A 21,466-nucleotide genomic window follows, 5' to 3' on the forward strand; every position below is an offset into this window, starting at 1 on the left:
GGCGGCGGCGGCGGGCGAGGCGCGCCGGGTGCTGGTGTACGGCGGCAGGGGCGCTCTGGGCTCGCGATGCGTGCAGGCCTTCCGGGCCCGCAACTGGGTAAAGCGACGGGGCTGCGGGTCCCCGCCTGGAGGGTCGGGCGTGGCGATCGCGGCCAGGGGCTCCAGAGGCAGCCGCGGGGGCAGCCTGGAGGGGGCGAGTGGCCCCAGCCCCCCGGGGCTGAGAGCCTGCGCGTGCGTGCACAGGGTCTCCAGCAGGCGACCGCGGGGCTCCCTAGCCTCCTTGAGGCCCAGAAAGTTCGGCTGGACCCTGGGGAGAATCCCTCAGTGGGAGGAAGAGGGACGGGGCGACAGAACAGAAGGCGAGAACTAGAAGGACGTTTCAAGAATGAGGCTGCCTTCTCCGGCTTAGTAGCCTCATAGCTAAATTGATTACTCGGAGCCCTTCAGCCTCACTTTCCGCATAAGTAAAATAGGGTTTAAATGAGGGAGGTGGCGCCTTTGAAGGCACATTCATTAGCTGACACACGCGGCAAACCCTGGTTCAGTGCCAGCTGTCACTGATGTTGCTGCTACTGCTCCTCTCTTTAGCCCTGCTGGACCTCGCATTTTGAAGGCTCAGCCCTGTGGCTGCTGACAGGTTCTTTGCAAAGAATTTTTCATCTGCTTTGCACAGTCAGGTGCCCACCCGCAGATCTGATCGGAGGCCCGGGGGGACCCTTGACCCAGCTCTTGCTGTCATTCGCTCAAAGTCCGTCCTGGAGTTGGAGGCACCTTCCTGGGAATTTAGTTAGAGTAGCAGGAGTAGCCTGGGTAAGGGCCAGAAAGAGGGTCCCAGGGTTTTCTTCTTGCTCAAAATCTGGTACAGGAATGTACTTCTAGAGGATTCCAAACACACTACCCTTCCTCCTCCCCACCTGCTCAGAAGCGGGAATGGGGAGGGTTTCCCAGGTCTGCAGAGGTAGAGGGGGACCACATCCCTGCAGGGGCCGTGCATATCAGAGCTCCACAGACTCCTAATTTCATTTAATCCTCCTTAGGTCTGGAATGCCCCATATCCTGTTATATTAGTACGTACACTTACAGATGGAAAGGCCGTGCTTTTTTCTCATGGGGGCGTCTACCGTTACCGAGGGTGGAGTCTGGCAATCTGATTTACCTCCAGCTCTTTGTCCCCCCTTCGCCTTACTTTTTGGCAGGGAGGAGGGCTGGATGGGGACCTTTTGGTCTCAGCATTCCCCATGGCCATAGCTTCCGTTATCCAAGTAATGAGAGTTGTTAAATGTGACCACAGGTTAAGGTGGAGGCATTGCCCCTGGGTCTTGCAGATGGAAGGAGCCTGTAGCCTTCTTGGTGAGGACCTGTGCAGGAGACAGCCACTTCCATTTCACTTAATTCTTATGCTAACCCTGTTAAACATTAATGACCTACTTGTTCTGGGAACGGACACGGTGGGGAGCTTGAGGAGAAAGCTACTTTCTGGCAGAGCCAGCATTCAAACCCCGATCTCTCTGTTTCCCAAACCCAAAGCTCATCACTCTCTGCTATGGGGCAGGAGTCCTGTAAATGCTGGTTTTCCGTGGTGGAATCTGGTCAGCCACCTGTACTGCTGAAGAGCTAAGCAGATTTTTTAAAAATTATTTTTGTAGTATTAGGGATTGATCCCAGTCTTTGCACTGAGCTGATTTTTTTGTGTGTTTTCAGACAGGGTCTTGCTAAGTCCCTAAGTTGTCTAGGGTAGGCTTGAACCAATGATCTTCTTGCCTCAGCCTCCCAGAGTGCTGGGATTACAGGCATGAGGCACCATAACCAGCTTGGTTTTGTTTTGTTTTGTTTTGTTTGGTTTGGTTTTTTTCTCCGGTACCGGGAACCGAACTCACGACCTTGCGCTTGCCAGGCAGGCGCTTTGCCGCTGAGCTAAATCCCCAGCCCCACCAGCTTGGTTTTACATTTAAAAAAAAATATCAGGAGTTCTGTGTTTGTGTTTGTGTGTATGTGTTTTGTGGTACTGGGGATCCAGCTCAGAACATTGAGCATGCACGGCAGCGTTCTACCACTTAGCTACACCCTGAGCCTTTTAAAAAATAAAAAATAAAAATAATAATACTTTGTGACCTGCTATGCTTCTTCATGTCCCTGTGTTCTGTAGCCATGCTCTCCTGCTGTGATAGCAGGGTTGAGTGCTTGACCTTATGGCCAGCAAAGCCTTATATAATTATTCTTGGCCTCTATGGAAGATTTGCTGACTCCCGGTGTCTCTGGAAGTACTTCACCCTTGAGGGTCTAGCACAGGGGAGGAAGGGAGGTGTTTGGAGGCAGCGTGGGCTGGAGTGAGGTGCAGGTTGGCCAGAGTCACATGTCCCTGAAAGGTGTGTGAGAGGTCAGCTGCCTCTTCCTTTCACTAGTGAGTTTCCATTTGCATGTTGAGCATCCCTAAACCAAGAATCCAGAATGCCCCCCAATCCAAAGCTTTCTGAGGGTGCCCTTGCTGTCCCAACTGGAAGATTTCACACCATGAAAGTTTGTTGCATGTGCAAAAAATGTGAATATTATTAAGATGGTGTCAAACACTACCTTTAAGCCATGGACATTCATATGTGAAGCAAGTGAATTTCCAGTTTAGATTTGGGTCCCCTTCTCAAAATATCTCGTTAGATATATGCAAATATTCCAAAACAGAAAAAAGTGCAAAACCTACACTTCCGGTCCCAAGTGTATTTTGGGTAAAAGATACTCTGGCTTTGAGTCCCTTACCTGTACTACCCCCCCACTTAGTTTTTGGATGTGGCTCTTCTAAGCGTTAGCATCTTACTGTCTGCACCAAAACGATCTTGTCCTTCCCTGCAGTGGGTTGCCAGCATCGACGTGGTGGAGAATGAGGAGGCCAGTGCCAGCGTTGTTGTTAAGATGACAGACTCGTTTACAGAGCAGGCTGACCAGGTAATTCCAGCAAGATCCCTCCACCATTGTAGCGGGGGAGCCCAGGGGGGGCTTTCCACTGGGGATCTCTGCCTTTTACTTTCCAGCTATTGCTTCTGTAATTATGAAGGTCATTTGCGCTCATGGAGGGAAATTGAGATAAAACTATATTGTGTAGGGAGTGATGTCAAGGAAAAAAGTCTACATGTTTTGTATAGAAGCAGTTTCTTTCCCTGAACGTTTTGATCCGAGGTTGGTTGAGTCCTTGGCGTGCAGCACAGAGGTCTGCATGGCTGGCTGTGTTTTTTATTCTTGTTACTCTCCTTAATATGCTCCTAATGTTTGCTAGGTTTAATTGGTACAGTTGGCCGTAATGAGTTTAATGGTGAAGTTGATAAGGTCTCTTTAGTTGCTCAGCACCATTCTAAGTGCTTTATTTACATTAATGTACCTAGTCTCCATAACATCCTCAAAACAAACTTTTTAGTATTATTGTCCTTCTAGGATTCAGGAGACTGAGACACAGAAAGACCCTGGCATTTGCCCAAGATCGAACAGGTAGGAGGTGGCATAGCCAGGATTTGAGCCTGGGCAGTAAAGTTTGATGGCTTTACTCTTAACTGCTACGCTAAGGTGCCTCAAAGAAAATAGTGTAATGAGGACAAGGTAGTAACACCTAAAATTAAATGGAAGGGCAGAGTCTGAGTGTGGAGAGCTGCAGCCTTCCAGATGTGGGTTTCTATGGTGAGTGTGTCAGGTTCCTGGTAATGGCAGGCTCTGATGTCCGTGTGAGTGTAGTATGAATGGCAAGACGAAGACTGAGAATTGTCTTAGTTATTATAAGTTTAGTTTTAAAAATCTCTTTTTTTTTGCCTTTTTGAGACAGGGTCTCGCTGTGCAGTTCAGGCCGGCTGTGAGTTCACTTTGTAGCCCAGGCTGGTCTCGGACTCATAACGATTATCCTGCCTCAGCTGGGATTATAGGCATGTGCTACCACGCCCAGCAGTTTTAAAATCTGTAACTCCAGGGGCTGGGGTTTAGCTCAGCGGCACAGCGCCTGCCTGGCAAGTGCGACGTCGTGAGTTCAATTCCTGGTACTGCGGAAAAAAAAAAGCAAAACAAAAACCAAAACCAAAAAAATCTCTACCTCCTACTACTTTCCCAATTCTGAATTTCTAAAAAGGCAGCATGATACTCAGTTTTGGGTTTTAAAGCTCCACAAGAGGAAATTCAATCCTGATACCTGTAAAATGGGCCCCCTGGGGAGGCAATTCAACTAAGGACAGGACATTAAAAAGTGAAAAAGGTATTAAATCTCTAGAAGGTTATTGGGCCAAAAGTAAAATTTAAGTGAAGGGAACTTAAAATAATCTTATGTAAATTTTATTGTAAAAGTAAAACATGTAAAAAGAAAAAAGAGTCAAATAGGTGCATAGTTGCTGCTGGCTCCACGCTTCCCTAACAAGTAGAAATACTGGGTTAAGCGTGGGTTCTGTGCATGTCCAGGTATGGCAGCAGGGGTCTGGCCTCTGGACAACAGGACGTGGCTTCAGAAAGAAGGGCAGCTCAGGGTCATAGGGGGAAGGTCAGCAAAGAGACCTGACGACTAGGTAGAAACCAAGGGGATGGGGAAATCTTAGAAGGAGCACTGGGTGTGGTGTGTGGGAGAAGGAAGATTGGTTTCCGCTGGCACAGGATTCTGAATGAGCAGTGGAAGGAATCGCCACAGGCATTCTAGAGAAATAGAGTCACGCACACTGGCCTGTCTCGCCGGATGGTTCTTCTAGCAAATTACAACAAGAGGCTAAAACTGTATATTCAGTGCTTTGAAATTTCAAGCAGTCAGTAGAGAGATCGTTAAAATGAACCCGTCTGGACTCTTTATCAACATTTTGCCATTGACTGTCTTGTTTTCTTATAATTTTTCTCTTGATTTCCTTACAATTTTTCTTTTGCATTTTGAGTTGCAGTTAATGAGGTTTTGTTTTATTTTTTTTCCCCTTCGGCTGGTTTTAGGCAGTCTGTACTTGGGTTTAGAAACAGTGCTTCTTGCACTTACAGTAAGTTATCACAGAACTATAAGTCCTAGATGTATACACAAAAGCTAATCCAACTTACTGTCTTGATGCAGATCCCTTGTGATCTCCCTGGACTGGGCAGTGGTCAGTACCTCGTGGGTTGACTTGTGGCCCTAGAAAGCCCTGTCAGTCACCATTGGGTGAAACATAGTGGAGGTAGGGAATAATTAAGATCCTTGGGGGATATCTAGCAGCCCAGAAATTAAGACAATGTGGGGTGAAGGCTATAAACACTAATGGGAAGAGGTCAAACCATACTTGCTTTTTATCTTTTCCTTCAGAATGTTCCCATACATTAGTCATTAATTAAAAAAAAGTATTCATAGGAATTTAAGTAGTTTGCCCATGCCAGTGAAGAAGAAAGAAAAAACCCCCAAATTTCCTATTGTTGACATCACAAAGAATGGAAATAAGTACACGTATGGATATAAATGCTCCAGTCTATATAGTACTGTTCTCAGCAGTGGGAAATTCTTTAACAACAGCAGCAAGAACGCAGCTGTAAAGAACATGGCAGTTGAACCTTAGGTGAAGTGATTCTCAGTTGGGGCAAAGCCCTTTGTAGGACCTGAGTGAAATACATCAGAGTAAAAGCTTAGTACAGAGGTTGCTGCCAGCTGCAGCTTAGTATGAGGAGCCCAGGGGACACCCACAAGGGCAGCGCTGGAAGGGGCTCTAGATTGAGCTGAGAGGGGCTGTCTGTGGTTCCCACAGGGCAGCAACTGTGAAGCCCATGGCACCTGCTGCTCTGCCTCCTGCACACCCACAGTGCACACAGACCCTGCTGACAAGGGCTGTTTGGTCCCTCACTGCTGTATTATGTGACTGCGCGACAATCCCATCTACTTCAGGGTTCACTTGTATCTTGTCCAAAGGTAGTTGGTGGAGAGCGGGGGCCATGTTGTGCAGCAACAGGGACAGCCCCACTTCTTTCAGGCTGCGGGAAATCTGCAGACATTCTCCCAGACAAGCTCAATACCTATCTTCAGCAATATGTGTCAGATTGTCAAAGTTAACAAGCCGATTTCACATCCTGAGCATTCAGCTGGCCAGCCCCTCAGCTTTGCCAGAGCCTTGCCAGGTGGTAAATCACAGTTGTGTGAGTCTTCAGATGATGTGTCGAGGGAGAAGGCACGTAAGGTGTGAGCAGCGTGGCCCAGCTCAAGGCTTTTTTTTTTTTTACAAAGCCTGGAGTTGGTTCATACCCAGAAGGTGGTCACAGAAACACACTCTGAAGAGCCAAGATGTCTTGTGTGCTGGGTGGTACCATTCTGTGTACTGGTGCACAGGCCTGTGAGATGCCACTGAAACCCTGTGTCAGAAATGAGAGTGATGAGATAATGTCTGAATAACTAATGATTCCCGAGTGGGACTGATTTTGGAGAGCACAGTAGATATCTAAGAAGTTAGTTTGTTGTTTGAAGATCCAAACATGATTGATCAGTAGTTGCCTGGGAACAGGTACATTAGCAAGCAGACCAGGTAGTTGGCAAAGTGTGGAATGGAAATGATACCTAGGAGAAGACACTTGATGGATTTTTTTTTTTTAATTTTAAAAATAAAAGGAGGAAAACATTAACAGACAGACAACCTTTTACAAAATAGCAAAAGAACAGACAATACAGAGTTACAAACAAAGTGGTACGAAATTAACAATGCTTATTGCATTACATACTGATATCTTCAAAGTGGTTTCTCATGAATACAGTTAGAGACATGCAATATTGATCAATCAAGGACTCAGTGACAGTTTCTTTCAGCAAAGAAATAGAAGACAGTAGAACAACTATGTTAACTATCCTCTATATACATACATACACCATTTCTCCTTCTTTCCCTTCTCTTTTCCCACATCCCAGTTGCCCTTTACCCTTGAGTGTTTTCCTATCATTTCACAATGTCTGTCATACCTCCTAGTTTAAATTAACTCTTTCAGGTTTTACACTAGTGAAACAATGTGGTGCTTGCACATGTATATCTGATTTATTTCACTTATGAGTATGGTCTCTAGTTGTGACCATTTACAGCAAAAGCAAGACAGCAAAAGCAGCAAGAGAAAAAGCAGGGGAGCCAGCCTGTTTCCTTTGCTTATATTGCAGGCAGGCTACCTGCTCTGGGATGTGTGTAGCACTGCATCTCCCTACCTTCGTGCAGAGGCTCAGGATGTTTACAAAGTGAGGACCCTGGCTCCCTGCTGAGTCACTTAGTTACACTTCTGAACTTCTCAAGTTGACACAGTGAATCAACCATAACAATATCCTGGACCTTAAATGTATGCCCTAGGGCATGTCTTTTATACCCTAGAATGTAGAACCACGGAGTTACTTAGTTAAGCATCTACACTTGTCAAATTGACATGTGTATCAACCATTGCAATCTTCTCAGGTTATGATTGAATGATTTGCAAAGAAAGTTTGGAAAGGAATAAACTAGAATGTTAGCTGAGGGTCATGCAGCTCTAGATGACTTTCTAAAAACCCTTTCCTCCTTTTCTTTATTAACTTTTATTTCAGGAGGTACATATTTTTCCACCTTTCAGAATATTCTTAAGGAGCCTGTAATTTGCATTATGAAAATCACATTAAAATACATTTGGGCTTCACCCCCTAAATGCTCATTGGGGATGAGTCTTCTCTGTAATTTCCTATGTTAGCTGACAGATACTGTAAACTGGCTTCCGAGAAGCGGAAAAGAAGCTGAGGTAGTGTCAGGGTGCCAGCCTGCTTCCTTTTTACTTCGTTTATGTATCTTTTTACTCCTTATGTTTCAGGTGACCGCTGAGGTTGGAAAGCTCTTGGGTGAAGAGAAGGTGGATGCAATTCTCTGTGTGGCTGGAGGCTGGGCTGGGGGCAATGCCAAATCCAAGTGTGAGTCCTTCTCTAAGTTAATCATTCTTTCTGCTCTGCTCTTTGTCCTGCTGACAGGGATCAGGTGTAGACTAGGTGCCAGGCGAGAGCTGTTTTTCTGTATGTCTCTCATAATAACTCTATGTCTCTGTTTTGTGCTGATACAACAGAATACCTGAGACCAGGTAATTTATAAGGAGCATAGACTTACTCCTTATACAGTTCTGGAGGCTGGGAAGTTCAGAGTGGGGGTTAGGGGCTCTGGGGCAGTGTTCTTGCTGCATAATCCCATGGCAAAGGGCAGAAGGCAAGAGAGGCTGAGAGAGATGGGACAGGAGAGGGCTGGATTTATCCTTTAATCAGTAATCTCCTGTTTTGATGGGATTAGTACATCCGTGAGGATAGAAGCCTCATTACACAATCACCTTGTGAACATCCTGCTTCTGAACACCACTACATGGGAGTTAAATTTCCAGTACATGAACTTGAGGAACACATTATACCATAGCACACTGTGTGAGGTAGTGACTGACACCTCTTTCACAGATGAAAAACTTCCCACAGGGAGGGTGAGGAGCAGGGGATGCTGAATTCGAAGTTCAAGGTAGAGGCAGAATGGAGTCAGCATTGTTTCTGTCCTAACCTTACAGGGCTTATTGTATTCTGGGAATGGGGGCTATGCATAAACTGGAGAGATTATTCTGAGTTTGAAAGAACTCCAAATTGAACTTTTACGAAGTTTTCAATTTTCTATAATGAACATTTTCAATCATACAGAAAAGTTGAAAGAACAATTCAATGAACACTCTTATAGACTCTATCTCAAGTCAGTAATCGTTAGCATTTCCATGCTTGCATGCTCTGGCTTTCTTGGGCATGTGCTCTCAGCATGTTTTTGTTAACCATTTCAAAATGAGCTGACATTTGACCTTATTTCAGCATGAATCTCCAAAGAAAAAGCCCGTTCTGCTATATTTTCATTGTCCATAAGAAAGTTATCAGTAATTCTAGCAAATTAATAATGTCAAATTGCATTATATAATCTAAAACTCCTCCCACCCAAGACTTTTTGGCGTGTCTAAGGCAGATTTCATATGGAATATTCAGAATTCATCTGACCATTTTCTCTAAGGCATCATTTGACGTGTTCCTCTCTCCCTGGTATTTCCTGTGAACTGGAAGTTAGATTTAGAGATTTGATTCAGGTTAAATGTTTTTGAGTCAATAAATCTTCCTGAATGATGCTGTTTACTTCATATTATGTCGTGTTGGGAGGCCAGCATGACAGATGGCCTTATCTATAGGAATGTCACATTTGATGCTTGGTTAGGGTGGTGACTGCCAGACTTCTCTTGTAGAGGACCATTTTCCTGTTTGTGATGAGTAAGTGGTCTGTGGGATGGTACTTGGGTGCTGTATGTGAATATCTGGTTCTCCTAATCTTTTTCCCCTAATGATTTTAAGTATCCATCAACAACCCCTACCTTAAGCTGCTGTCAAATAGGGAGATTGGAAAATAGTAGTTTTGTAATTTCATCATTCTTTTTATATTTATGAACTAATGTCACTGAAAGAGCAGCTGAAATTCTGTGAGTCACATTTCAATGTCGGATTGGTGTTTTATGGGGTGCTCAGCTTGGCAAAACAGCCCCGTTACCTTTTGTGTATTTTGGGAGGAAGAACTGATAAATGTGGATCTGTCAGGTTTTTTTTTCTTAGTCCTTTTTAGCAAGGAGTTGCAATACCTGGGGTCACATCTGCTGACCACTCCTCCCATATCAGGAAAGGCTTCTTTCTGGATCGTGGGGTTTCATATGTCCTGTAAGTTCCCTGGTCGGTGGTGAGACTTATGTTACACGTCTTCCTCTATCTCTCTGGCAGAAACCAGTGTGAAATGGTTGTTATTTCAGCTCTTTTAAGGGGTTTTTAAAGCTGGCATTAACTTTTCAGCCATAAAAAATATAGCTCTGTAAAAGCCCTCTTTATGGCCATATGGTAATAGTTCCTTGGCTTTTTATCATGGATAAAAGCTGACACAGGCATGTAGGTTCTGATTATAAATCTGATGCCCTTCAAAAGGTAAATAGGCTTTGAATGAATGCCAGTCCAGCAAATCCGTTAACTCTGGATTTATTTGCTATAATTTATTGGCTAAAGTTTTACCAGTGTACAGGTGAGGCAGCTGAGATGTGGTGGTCACTCAGCTGTACTTGAACCTGTGTCTCTCTGGCCGCTGAGCCTGTGCATTCTGTACTAGACCTTGTAGACAGGGACGGGAACTGGGAGAGGCTGGGAGGGCTTCCTCAGTGTCGGGCTGCCTGAGCGAGTGTCTTTTCAGCTTCTTTGGGAATGCTGAGCCTACGTGTGTTTCTTTTTGTTCAGCTCTTTTTAAAAACTGCGACATGATGTGGAAACAAAGCATGTGGACATCAACCATCTCCAGCCACCTGGCCACTAAGCACCTCAAAGAAGGAGGCCTCTTGACCTTGGCCGGTGCCAAGGCTGCCCTGGACGGGACTCCTGGTAAGCCTTCACTTCTGTGTCTGAAGTGGACATAAACCTTCCTTGCTGGGCTGCTGGACCCTTCCTGGGATAAGGAAGATGAAAGTTCTTTGTCCTCTCAGGAGCTTTAGAGTTGGATGGATTTTACTTCCTTTTATGTCTGAATCTTTTTAAGTCATTTGGATTTATCTTCCTGTTCATGGTGGTTAAGGAATACTGCAGTCTGGCACTCTTACCTGTTTTTATTTATCAATGATCCACCCAGGAATGAGTGGTGTTGTTGATACTCATTAGTAGCTAAACACCAGTTATTATCACTACATTGTGATCACATGTCCTGGAAGTAGCTTGGCAGCTGGAAATAGCCAGGGCTTTAGAAAGAGGGCACCTGGGAGTGCATTTTTCCCCCTGATCTCTCGCCAAATTTCTGCTGTCATTTCCTGATTTGTAAAACTGACAGTGATTTCTAATGAAGAGTTACCATAAAGCTGTAGAGCTGTTGATAGGTAGATGGTGTCCTGCACATAGTAGGCAGCAGTGCATGGTAGGTCTTATAGATTTACTGTTCATTTCCCATATATTCTTATTTAATTTTGGGGTAGGCATCAATTTTTTTTTTTTTTTCAGTTTGTAGGTTGGAAAACTAAGATTAGAGAGTTAAGTAAATTGTCTCCAGGAAATAAATTGCAAACCTACTTTGAACCAAAACCCTGATTATTTCCAAATTGTGTGCAGTTTCTCTGCCATCACAAAGACACCGGTTTCCTTTGTGTTTTTTGTTCCTTGAATTTGTGTGCCGGGGCCACCACTGAGTGGGTGGGTTAAGCAAAGGAGATATCTTTCCTCACAGTTGTAGAGGCTGGGAGTCTGAGGCGAAGGTGTTGGCGGCATTCGTTTTTGTCCAGGCGTCTCTCCTGGCCTTGTAGTGGCCCCTTGTCCCTGTGCCTCACCTTGTCTTCTCTCTACACATGTCTGTGTCCTGATTCCTTCTTATAGGGACCTCTGTCATGTTGGAGAAGGGTCCCACCCTGATGGCCTCATTTTATTAAAGCTTATCTCCAAATATGGTCACATTCTGAGGTACTGGAGATTAGGGCCTTATGGGAATTCTAGGGGGATGCAGTTCAGCCTATAACTCTCCTTTTGGGACAGAGCTAATGGAATTTAAGTAGGGGGCATAGAGGGGCATGAGGTGCCCACCTCTGCTACCAAAGTTAAACTTTTCTTCTACATTTTTTTGGATTTAAGTAGTGGAGATCTTGGCACCTTCTCAATTTTAACATAACTCACTAAACTGTGAAGTGCTTATTAACAATTTCTTGCCACTGGTTTTGTTATTATAGTTCTCAGCATATGCTCTTACAAGCTTGTGGCAGTTGCAATGATTAAAGCTGTGTAAATGTTAGATGTACTTTTGGTTGAGATCTGATTTATATTAAAGGTGACAGAGGCATTAGAAAGTAAGTAGAGAAATGAGCAGTGGTTTGACGTTTGAAAAACAAAACTTTAGGACTACATTTTTTCTTGCTTTTTTTCAAAAATTTTTTCAGACAGGGTTTCACTGTATAGTTCAGGTTGACCTTGGACTCACTGTGTAGCGCATACTGGCCTCAAACTTGCACTGATCCTCCTGCTTCAGCCTCCTGAGTACTGGGATAACAGGTGCGTGCCACCACAAACAGCTAAGACTGCATTTTTTTCTAAAGGACAAAACACTCTTTTACTTTCCTTTTATTTGTAAGGCCAGATGGCCCCAACTTAGAGTGATTCAACTTAACAGTTTCTTGACTTCATAATTGTAAGAAAGCATACCGATTTTTCTTTTCATTTTCAGAACAGCGTTCAGTAACTTACACAAGTTAGTCATGAATATAAAATAGGCTTTGTGTTAGATGGGTTTGCCCAAATGTAGACTAATGTAGGTGTCCTGGGCATGTCTGAGGTAGGCTAGGCTATACTACGAAGTTTAGTAGGTCAGTGCACTAAATGCATTTTTGACCCTTCTATATTTTCAGTTTACTGTGGGATAATTGGATGCAGCCTAATCATATGTTGAGGGGCATCTGTGTATTTGTGTATATTTCTGGATAGCGGTGGAGCTCTAGGTGCCCCCAGGCCTGTGGTCTCCTGTGGCTGTGACACTTACTATTGCATATTTGGCAAGTTAGTGAATCACTCTGAGCTTTGGTTTTGTTCAGAGGGGGATTAATAACATCTCCTTATGTGGTGGATGTGACTTATATTAATGGATATAAATGGCCCTGGAAGTCGCTAAGAGAATGTTGGGAAATGTGAACTATTACTATATGTTTCAGGCTTACTTTTGCCCAGCGACTCCTGTTTTGGATAATAAGCTTGTTTATCTTTAAACTCTTAGGTTAGATGCTGTTAAACTAATTTGAGCCATGAGACCTTTTAATTTTGGTTCAGAGTCCCCCCAAAATGTGGGGAAATCTGTATTTTGAAAGTAAATGATGAGTCAGGCTTAGTAGTCAGTTCCTCAAACCCAAGATATGTCCGGAAATGAAATAGTTTTACGAGGAAAGACACTGAGTAAATGCCCCCTGCCCATTTCCAAGGCCGCGTTTGCGGAATGTCTGCAGAATAAACTGTGTTACAGTGTTGGGGAATCTCTTGATGACCTGTGAATGACCTGTGCTGTGAGTGGAACGCACTTTTCAGGAACCACACTGGTCATTTTACAATTTGGAAGGCAGCGTTTATGTTCTTAGCGTTGGGCCCCTCTTTCATATCTTGTACATGATCTCTAACCCACATCGTGTGCCTGAAGAAGGCGGTGTTCTGTAGAACTAAGCCGATAGGGTTGCTGGTTGCTTGTTTCTTTCTGTCCACAGATTCCCAACTCTTGTGTTGTTTGTGGAATGAAAAGAGAGTTCTGAGACTATGCTAAGTTTGTTGCATTTTATATCAGCTTGGCTTCCTGCCCTCTGAGTAAAAAGAGAGCTAAGGATGGTGAAATACTCTTTTTGTGCTCCCAAACAACTTTTTGAGACCTTGACCCTCTGGCAGTTTAAAGTTGTTGCTGAAGTGGGTTAGTGATTAGTTTCTGGGTGCACCGTGACCCCACCCTCTGGACGTGGGTGCCTCCTCAGCCATTGCCCTTGGCATGGGTGTGCTGGGGGCTTAGAGAAGCTGCCCATCTCTGGAAGGAAGAGTGGTTTTCCCAAGGAGGGGAGAGGTTTACTGTAATTAATCACTCTTTTTTGTTGCCATGGTAGCAGCATCCCGTGAGCAGCTGCATTTGGGTGCAGTGGGGAACACAGGAGTGAGAGTTCATTCAGCCATCTGCCAGTGGGGCAGACAGACCCACCCTGCTGAAAGACATCCCTTGCTTCGGTCAGCAAATACTGAATAGTGGGCAGAGAGGGAGATTTACAGGCAGCATGTATGCATGTATCAAAGTTTGTGCAAATGGTATACCTTGAATAAGGAAAACTTATTGCATATCAATCATACCTCAGTAAATTTGTCTTTAAAAAGTATAATTTTTTTAGGCATCTGCCTCCCACATGCTGGGCCTATTGGGTCAAGCCCTCTGCATCTTTGATGTCATTTCATCACCAGAGGTGCCTATAAAGTAGGTGCAGTTGTTCCTTGATGGCAGATGAGAAAAGCAAAGTTCGGTGGTTGTAGGAAACTCGTCCCAGACCCTTGGCTAGGAAGTAGCGGAGCGTCATCCAAAGGCTACACCGAGGACTGACTCAGTCACGGAAGTGAGTGCTGCCACGGCAGTTGGGGTGCGGGCCGTGCATGTGTGTGGCAGACTGTGCTAAATCAAGATCTAGGGAAGATGCCCCCGGGGAGCAGAGGGGAGAGATGCTCCCCTTGCGGGAGGTTCTGTGGAGGAAGCTGTCTTAGTCACTTTTCATCACTGGGACACAGAGCACCCCCGTTTATTTTAGCTCACACTGTAGTCCCTGGTCAGCTGGCTCTAAGCCAGGATGGCATGGCAGAGGGGCAGGGAAGAGGAGGGTTGCTCAAGGAATGGTGAACAGATGCAGAGGGAGCCCGTGGTGAGGACAGGAACACAGAGAGGTGGAACCAGGGAAAGAGATCCGCCTTTCCGGGTCACACCCACAGTGAGTGCTCCTTCCGGCCAGGCTCCGCCTCCTACTGCGAGTCTGTTCTGTTGTCCCCTAATCCAGTCACTTTTCCGAAGCCCACACATGCGCGCATAAGGCTCCTGGAGGACATCTAGATAGAAACCAGACAGGAGCTGATGTGGTCAGGGTCCAGGAATTTGACAAACAGAGCTTAAGGGAAAAGCTGAGAAGACACGTATTATTTTTTTATTTAAATAGTTATTACTTAAAGTTAGTTTGTGTGGAATATTGAGACACTAAGGAGTCACTAGGAAGGACTTTGTAGTTTTAATGAAACAAAGCTCTGTTCTTTGTTATAATTTTTTTTTCTGGTACTGGGCATTGAATCCAGGGCTTTTACACTGAGTAACATCACAGACCTTTTTTATTTCTAATTTTCAAATTTTTTTTTATTCTGAGACAGGGTCTTGCTGAGTTACTAAGTTGCCCAGGCCGAGCTCACACTTGTGGTCCTGGCTTTGTAGGCGGCAGAGCTGTGGCAGGAGCGCATGATGGGAATAAAGAAATACAGACGCTCCCCGCTTAACAGCCGAGTTCAGTTCCTGTGACTAGGTCCTTAAATGGGGAATTGTATATAGCATGTACATTACAAGACTCAGAACAAAGAAATGGTCAGAGGAAACTCCAACTTAGCGCCTTTGCTTTTACCCTAGCGGTTTTCTTTTCTTTTCTTTTCTTTTTTTTTTTTTTGTTGTTTTGAGACAGGGTCTTGCTATGCAGTTCAGGCAGGCCTTGAGCTCACTTTGTAGCCTAGACTGGTCTCGAACTCGCAATGATCCTCCTGCCTCAGCCTCCCAAGTGCTGGGATTACAGGTATGCGCCACCACACCCGGCCTACCCTAGCTCTTACATGCAGTACTGTAATGTATAAGAGAACATAAAACTATAATACAATCAGCAAAGATTATAGTATAAACATGGTGTATAAACAGGTGTACTGTACCAAAAAAAAAAAAAAAGCCATGGAGGCTCTATTAAGATGTACAGAACTGTATCAAAAAAGACCAGCCATGAGTCTGAGCAGTGGGTGGTAAGTCAGAACAGTGCACCTCGGTCACTGAGCAGGTCGGTCGTGTGTGAGGACTATGTGGAGCAGCAAGGCTAGGATGGTGTGTCAGAGAAAGCACGGGCCGCCTCTTCCTGTAGCTGATAAGGAAGGAAATGCTCCCAACGGGCAGCAGGTACCTGCTTGATCCTGTGAGAACCGTGCAGGAATAGTGGGGACGGGATGGGAGAGCGGGAAAAACACCCTTCCCTTTCTGTACCAGCCACCGTCAGAGTGTCTCCGGGCAAGGGACAGAGCCAGGTCCATTCTACATGACAGCACGCCCCCTGCCCCATCTGGTCAATCAGCAGCCCCTGTGCCATGCCCACCTGCCCAGTGCTAAGGGTTCTTTGCTGGGTGCCATCTCCTTGGGTCGTTCGTGCAGCCTTGTGAATACATCGAGGTCTGGGTTCGCATTTACAGTTCCCATGACACACAGGATGACAGGCCCAGAGAATCTGTGGTTGCTACAGTCCTCGTAGAGTAGGAGCGAGACGCCACTGCTCCGAGTTTCAGGTGCAGGACCCTTCCCGCTGCTCCTTACTGCCAGGCTGGCGTCCACGGCGGGAAGGCCAGAGCCGCTGTTGGGAGAATTGAGGACTGCACATCCCTGCTGTCACTTTGTTGCTGTCACTCTGGTGGCCAGTGGTAACCAGGATGCTTTCTCCCATCTTCCAGGGATGATCGGCTACGGCATGGCCAAGGGTGCTGTCCACCAGCTCTGCCAGAGCCTGGCGGGGAAGAACAGCGGCCTGCCGCCCCGGGCCGCCGCCATCGCCGTGCTCCCGTAGGTGCCTGGGGTCTCCGCCTCTGTCCACTGCTGAGGGCTGTATTCGTCCGCAAGGCACTTCCCACCAGAACTTGTGTGTGCACCTCCTGCAAGTCTAAAATTCACCAGAGTCCCTTAAGATACTCGCCTTAGTCTCTTCCTACCGCTATCATAAAATACCCTAGGCTGACTGAGTTGATTGTAGGGAAGAGAAATGTATTACTTGTGGTTCTGGAGACTGGAAAGGCCCAGGTTCAAGGCACCAGAAGATCTGGTGTCTGGTAAGAGCTTGTTCCTCATGGATGGTGCCTTCCCTGTGGTACCACACTGGAAGGAAGAAGGGCTCCCTGAGCCTCTCCTCGAAGGCTGCTAACCCCACCCCACATGGCGGAGCCTCGTGACCTGGTCACCTCCTAAAGGCCCCAGCTCTTAGTACCGCACTGCAGATGTTGTTTTCAGCGTGAATCTGGGTGGGCCACGTGTTGAGCCCATTAGCTTCTTGTCTGGAATGGTTGATTGGCTGGTGGGACGGGTTTGCTTTTTTTACTTCTTTTTTTCTTTCTCTCCTCTCTCCCTTTTTACTTCCTTTAAAAATGCACTGCTGTTTTATTTTACTGTGTGTAGTTTACAGTTGTAATAAGGTCAGAGGGTGTGTGTGTGTGTGTTGGGGGGCCAGGCCTGGGTGGCGGTGTGGGGTTGGGTGTCGGGGGGGATATGGAAACTCTGGGGCTCGTTTCTGTGTGTGATCAGCATGTCCCCAGGCAGCTGTCCCAGGCGGGGAATTCTGCTCAGATGTGCTTTTTGTTGATGTAGTCAGCTTCCTGGTCTCTCTCTGGTTATCCTTCTGTCTGATCTCTCACGTAAATGTCATGCTTGGTGCCGGAGGCTCACAGCGGTGATGTTGCATGTTTGCATTTTCCTGGTGGAGGAAGCCCGGGCACCAGTTACTGTAAAGAATACACAAATGACTAGCTTATCTCTGTCCGTTGCAGGGTTACCCTAGATACTCCGATGAACAGGAAATCAATGCCTGATGCTGACTTCAGCTCCTGGACTCCCTTAGAATTCCTAGTTGAGTGAGTATCACAGTCCTACAATCCTCGTGTGACTCAGCAGCTTCCCGCCCCCGTTCTCTGCCGTTTATGGTGTGCCAGACAAGCCCGTGTTCTCCATAATGCAGGGGTGGGCTCGTGTAGCTTCTGAGCCTGGGAGGATTTAAGGCACGTCGGTCTGAATCTAGAGGAGAGGGATCCATAGTGCTGATGTGAGCCCTGGCTCCCTCTCTCTCCGTCCTGTTAAACAGAGCATGTTATTTAATTGTGCTAGGCCTTAGTTTACCAGTCCGTAGACCGAGGTCCATAATAATGGTTAGGAGGGTGAATGGTGGCGTGCACTAAGCCCTTGGCAGTGTCCAACCCAAAAGCAAATGTGTGGTAAACCTCAGCTCTTGTTCCTGCCGTTGCCGGTGTAACTGGGAGCAGCTGGGCAGCAGTCGGACACTGCGGGAAGGTCCGGGGCCTCAGGCTGCAGTCAGTGCCCAGCCACAGCACGCGGTCCTTGCGTAAGTCCTTTCACCTGCCTGTGAAAATGGTGGCCTTGGAAAGCTCGCAGGAGAAAGAGCTGCTCCCTCTCACTTTCTTAGATCCTCTGCTTAGGAAGTCTGAAGGTGAAGGAGACGACCTTCCCCAGTGTGTCAGCTGGTTTGATAGCTGTATAGGATGCTGCAGAGTTTGGGATGTTCTTTGGGCCTAATGTTATAATCTTATTTAAATTAAATCGGGGGAGGATTGGGACTTGTATTTTCTGTTTGAGACAAGAACATACGTACCACTTGTTACATGCTAAGCACCATTCTAAGCATCTCCTATTGTTTCATGTTCATGGCAGGCTCTCCTTGCAGACCCTTGGCACTTGGAGACATTGTGTGTGGGGGTGATGGGTAGATGCCTCTGGTTGCACAGGAGTGCTGATATCTGACCCAGGCAGTGTGGCCGCAGGTCTGTGCAGCCACAGACTTGCACTAGCAATCATGTTGAATCCAGTCCTTGATTTCCCAGAAATAAAAAATAAGAAGTTTGAAGTTTGGAAGAGACCACACTTCGAATTGCAGTTGCAGTAGAATTCTTTTAAAAAGCTAATACCCCAAATAACCCTCAAAAGAGACACTGATTGAGAATCTAGACTCTAGGCAAAACATTTAGGCATTCATGTGTGAATTCGTGCCTAGCCACAGGCCGCAGAAAGCCCTGTCACAGGCATCTTTTGTTCTAGAAGCCGTGCGCACCCATTTGTGGTATTTGAAAACTCGCTGGAGAAGTTGGTGTGCAGTGTGCTTTGAAGTGTCTGTGAGCACACTGCCTTGCTTGCCACCCAGGATTAACTAACACGGTGTTCTCCCTGATCTGTTCCGAACTACTGATGAAGGTGACGGGGAACTGATTTAAAACGAACATGGCCAACACAGGAACTCCTACACTCCAAGTGGTCTCTCAGAGCCACCAGCGAAGCTCTGCCCTGCCTGAGAGATGGATGGTTCCCGATGCACTTACTGTGTTTTAGGGAGTTTCAGCAGTGCTTTGATTTTTGAGCCATGCATTTCTCTTGGCTTGTGCAACCCCAGAGAGGGGGATCGAGTGACCTCTATCTAGCTGACCATCAGACCTAGCCTTGAAGTTACAGATCGGCACCACAGAATATCCCAAGAGTGCCCAAGAGCGCTCCAGGCAGAGGAGGTTTGAATTTTCAGTAGTGAATTGTGAAAGTGGGTAGTACACACAAATATTTAGCTTTTAAAAAATTATCATCTCTTTGTAGCTATTCCTTGTGCCTTTTTCAGTTTTTATCTTTCCTAGAGAGGATTTTCCGGCTGCTCCAAGCAGGGCTTGTTGCTCCTGTCCACAGAGTTCTTGTTATGTGCTCCCCACTACTGTACTTCGTTAATTGTATTCTGATAGTCTGGTTTTTTTATATTTCTTTTTCCATTGTTTGGCACAGCCTTGAGTGCCTCATAAGTCTGTGTTTAAAAAATGAATTTCCTCTTTCTCCCTTTTAAATTTCTGAGACATTATAATGTACAGTTGGCTCTAGGTAGGTTCTGCATATCCTTGGATTCAGCCAACCTTGACTGAAAATAATTGGAAAGAAATGGCTTCTGTACTAACCGTATACATGCTTGTCATTATTCCTGAAGGAGTACAGTCTAACAACTGTTCGCATAGCTCTTAGGTGATAGTAGTGTTACTTACAATCTACAGAGGTGACTTGAAGCACTTGGGAAGCTGTGCATGCGTTGTGTGTAAGCACTAAACCATTTTATATCAGCATCCTCGGAGCATCCTTGGAGTTTGGTATCTTGGGGGTCCTGGAACCAATCTCCTGCACACACCGAGGGACGTCTGTGTTGTGTGTCTGTCTCCTAGAATCAGCGACATCTTTTTTAATCACTTAAAATCATACCACCATGTTACAAAGGGTCCTGACCATGCAGAGAAACAGAAAAATGAGAGTTGAAAGGGGGAAAGTTGAAAAGGGAAGTAAAAATGATCAAGATGTGCTGTGTACCAATTCCCCAAGATGAGTGTAATTATTATATATCTGTATATCTAAAAAGAAAGTTAATGTCACAGCAACTCTGCCACTCAGAAATCAGACGGGCAAGGTACCTCAGGGACTCTTCGGGGCCTTGGTTCTGTGCTAGTGTCATTGTCACAGCTACGTCGCCCTTTCCGCAGGCACTGGTGTGAATGTGGGCAAGTGCCCAGACTTCTGCTTTGCAACTGTAAAACATGTCTTCTTTGTTGTAGAACCTTCCATGACTGGATCACAGGGAAAAACCGACCCAGCTCAGGAAGCCTGATCCAGGTGGTAACCACGGAAGGCAAGACAGAGCTTACCCCAGCGTATTTTTAAGCTTCTTCACTCTGCCTAAGAGGAGCCGCCAGAGGAGCCACCAGCCTGTCCCAGTGCGCCACGCCTGGTCCCTGTGTCCTGTCCTGTCTGTGGTTCGAGGTGGCGAGTCCTGTTTCCTCTCACCATCTGTGCATCTGCTCTGGATGTCATAATGTGTTTGTGGGAGCTAGCAGGTGCGGCTGGAGGCCTGCATTTACGGTCGCACTGTTGGACTGCAGAGGAGGTCCCCGAACAGCCTATCCGTGTCGGTGCCATGTCGGATTGTGCTTGAGACTCTTCTGCCCCCGACAGTGGCTGTCGTCTTCACTAGCATGGTGACTTGTTGCTGTCAGGGGCATTGAGGGCCAAGTTATCTTTGAGTGTCACATTTCTGTTGTAGATGTAGTTGTAGTGGCCTTGAATTAAACTGCCTTAAAACTCTCTGTGGTGTGAGCAAAAAATGCTGTGGATTCTGTCATGGTGTCCTTTTTTTCCTGCAGTTGCCAAATGCCCCCAGGCCAGGGGCTCCGTTCACAAGAGAACTACTTGTGAGTCTTCGGAGTGTTTTTTTTTTTTGTTTTTTTTTCCTTCAAATAAATGCACTGCACTCACTGTGTTGTCTTCTTTAACCAAACCCCGCCTTGCGTAGAGTGGTTGCAGATGTGTGTGGTGGAATCGGGCTGCTGGCGGCGGCTCTTGTAGTGTTTTCCAAGTGTGAGGGGTAAACCCTGAAATGAGTGTTTTCCACAAGTAACAGGCCTGCGCCTGTCCTGGGCGTGTCAGACAGTGGGGAGAAGTTGCTCGCTGCGTGACTGGCTTAGGCCTCCTCTGGGTGAGAACCTGTGATGTAACCTAACCGGGTCCTTTTGCAGATCAGCAAACTGCGACCCCGGGAGACACTTAGCCTTGTTGCCAGTGAGTGGCAGGACTAAGCCCAGAACTGTCACCAGATCCCTGCAGGTTATAAAATCTACTACAGGTTTGCTTGCTTTCTCTCTCCATCCCTCCTTCCCTCCCTCCCCTCCTCCCTCGTTTCTTCTCTCCTGTTTTCTTTCTTCTTTTTTTAGTGAGATAAAATTCACATGAAATTAACCATTTGGAGCTGAGCAGCTCAGTGGCATTTACACGTTCAGTGTCGTACAACCATAATCTATTCCATTGCTCCAGAATAAAATCCAGTGCCCTTTAAGCAGTTGCTCTCTATCCCCCCAGCCCACCCCACTGGCCCTTGGCAGTGACCCATCTGCATTCGGTTTCTATGAAGTTAGCTCTCTGGGTCTGTCGTATAGGTGAAGCCA

The 21,466-nt window shown here is 46.2% G+C and overlaps 1 protein-coding gene across 1 annotated transcript; it reads left to right on the forward strand.

The window, feature by feature from the left end:
• Qdpr (quinoid dihydropteridine reductase) lies at positions 1-20,779 on the forward strand (the record flags this gene model as incomplete). The annotated part of the gene is given in 7 exon segments (XM_005402546.2): positions 1-97; positions 2,845-2,937; positions 7,765-7,861; positions 10,223-10,363; positions 16,190-16,298; positions 17,273-17,356; positions 20,084-20,779. Coding segments are annotated over 7 exon segments (727 nt in total), but the record flags the coding sequence as incomplete, so codon positions are not given.
• Positions 20,780-21,466: the final 687 nt, after the last annotated feature.

This window comes from Chinchilla lanigera, unplaced genomic scaffold (genome assembly GCF_000276665.1).
Source record: "Chinchilla lanigera isolate Chin_1 unplaced genomic scaffold, ChiLan1.0 scaffold00079, whole genome shotgun sequence".
Lineage (NCBI taxonomy): Eukaryota > Metazoa > Chordata > Mammalia > Rodentia > Chinchillidae > Chinchilla > Chinchilla lanigera.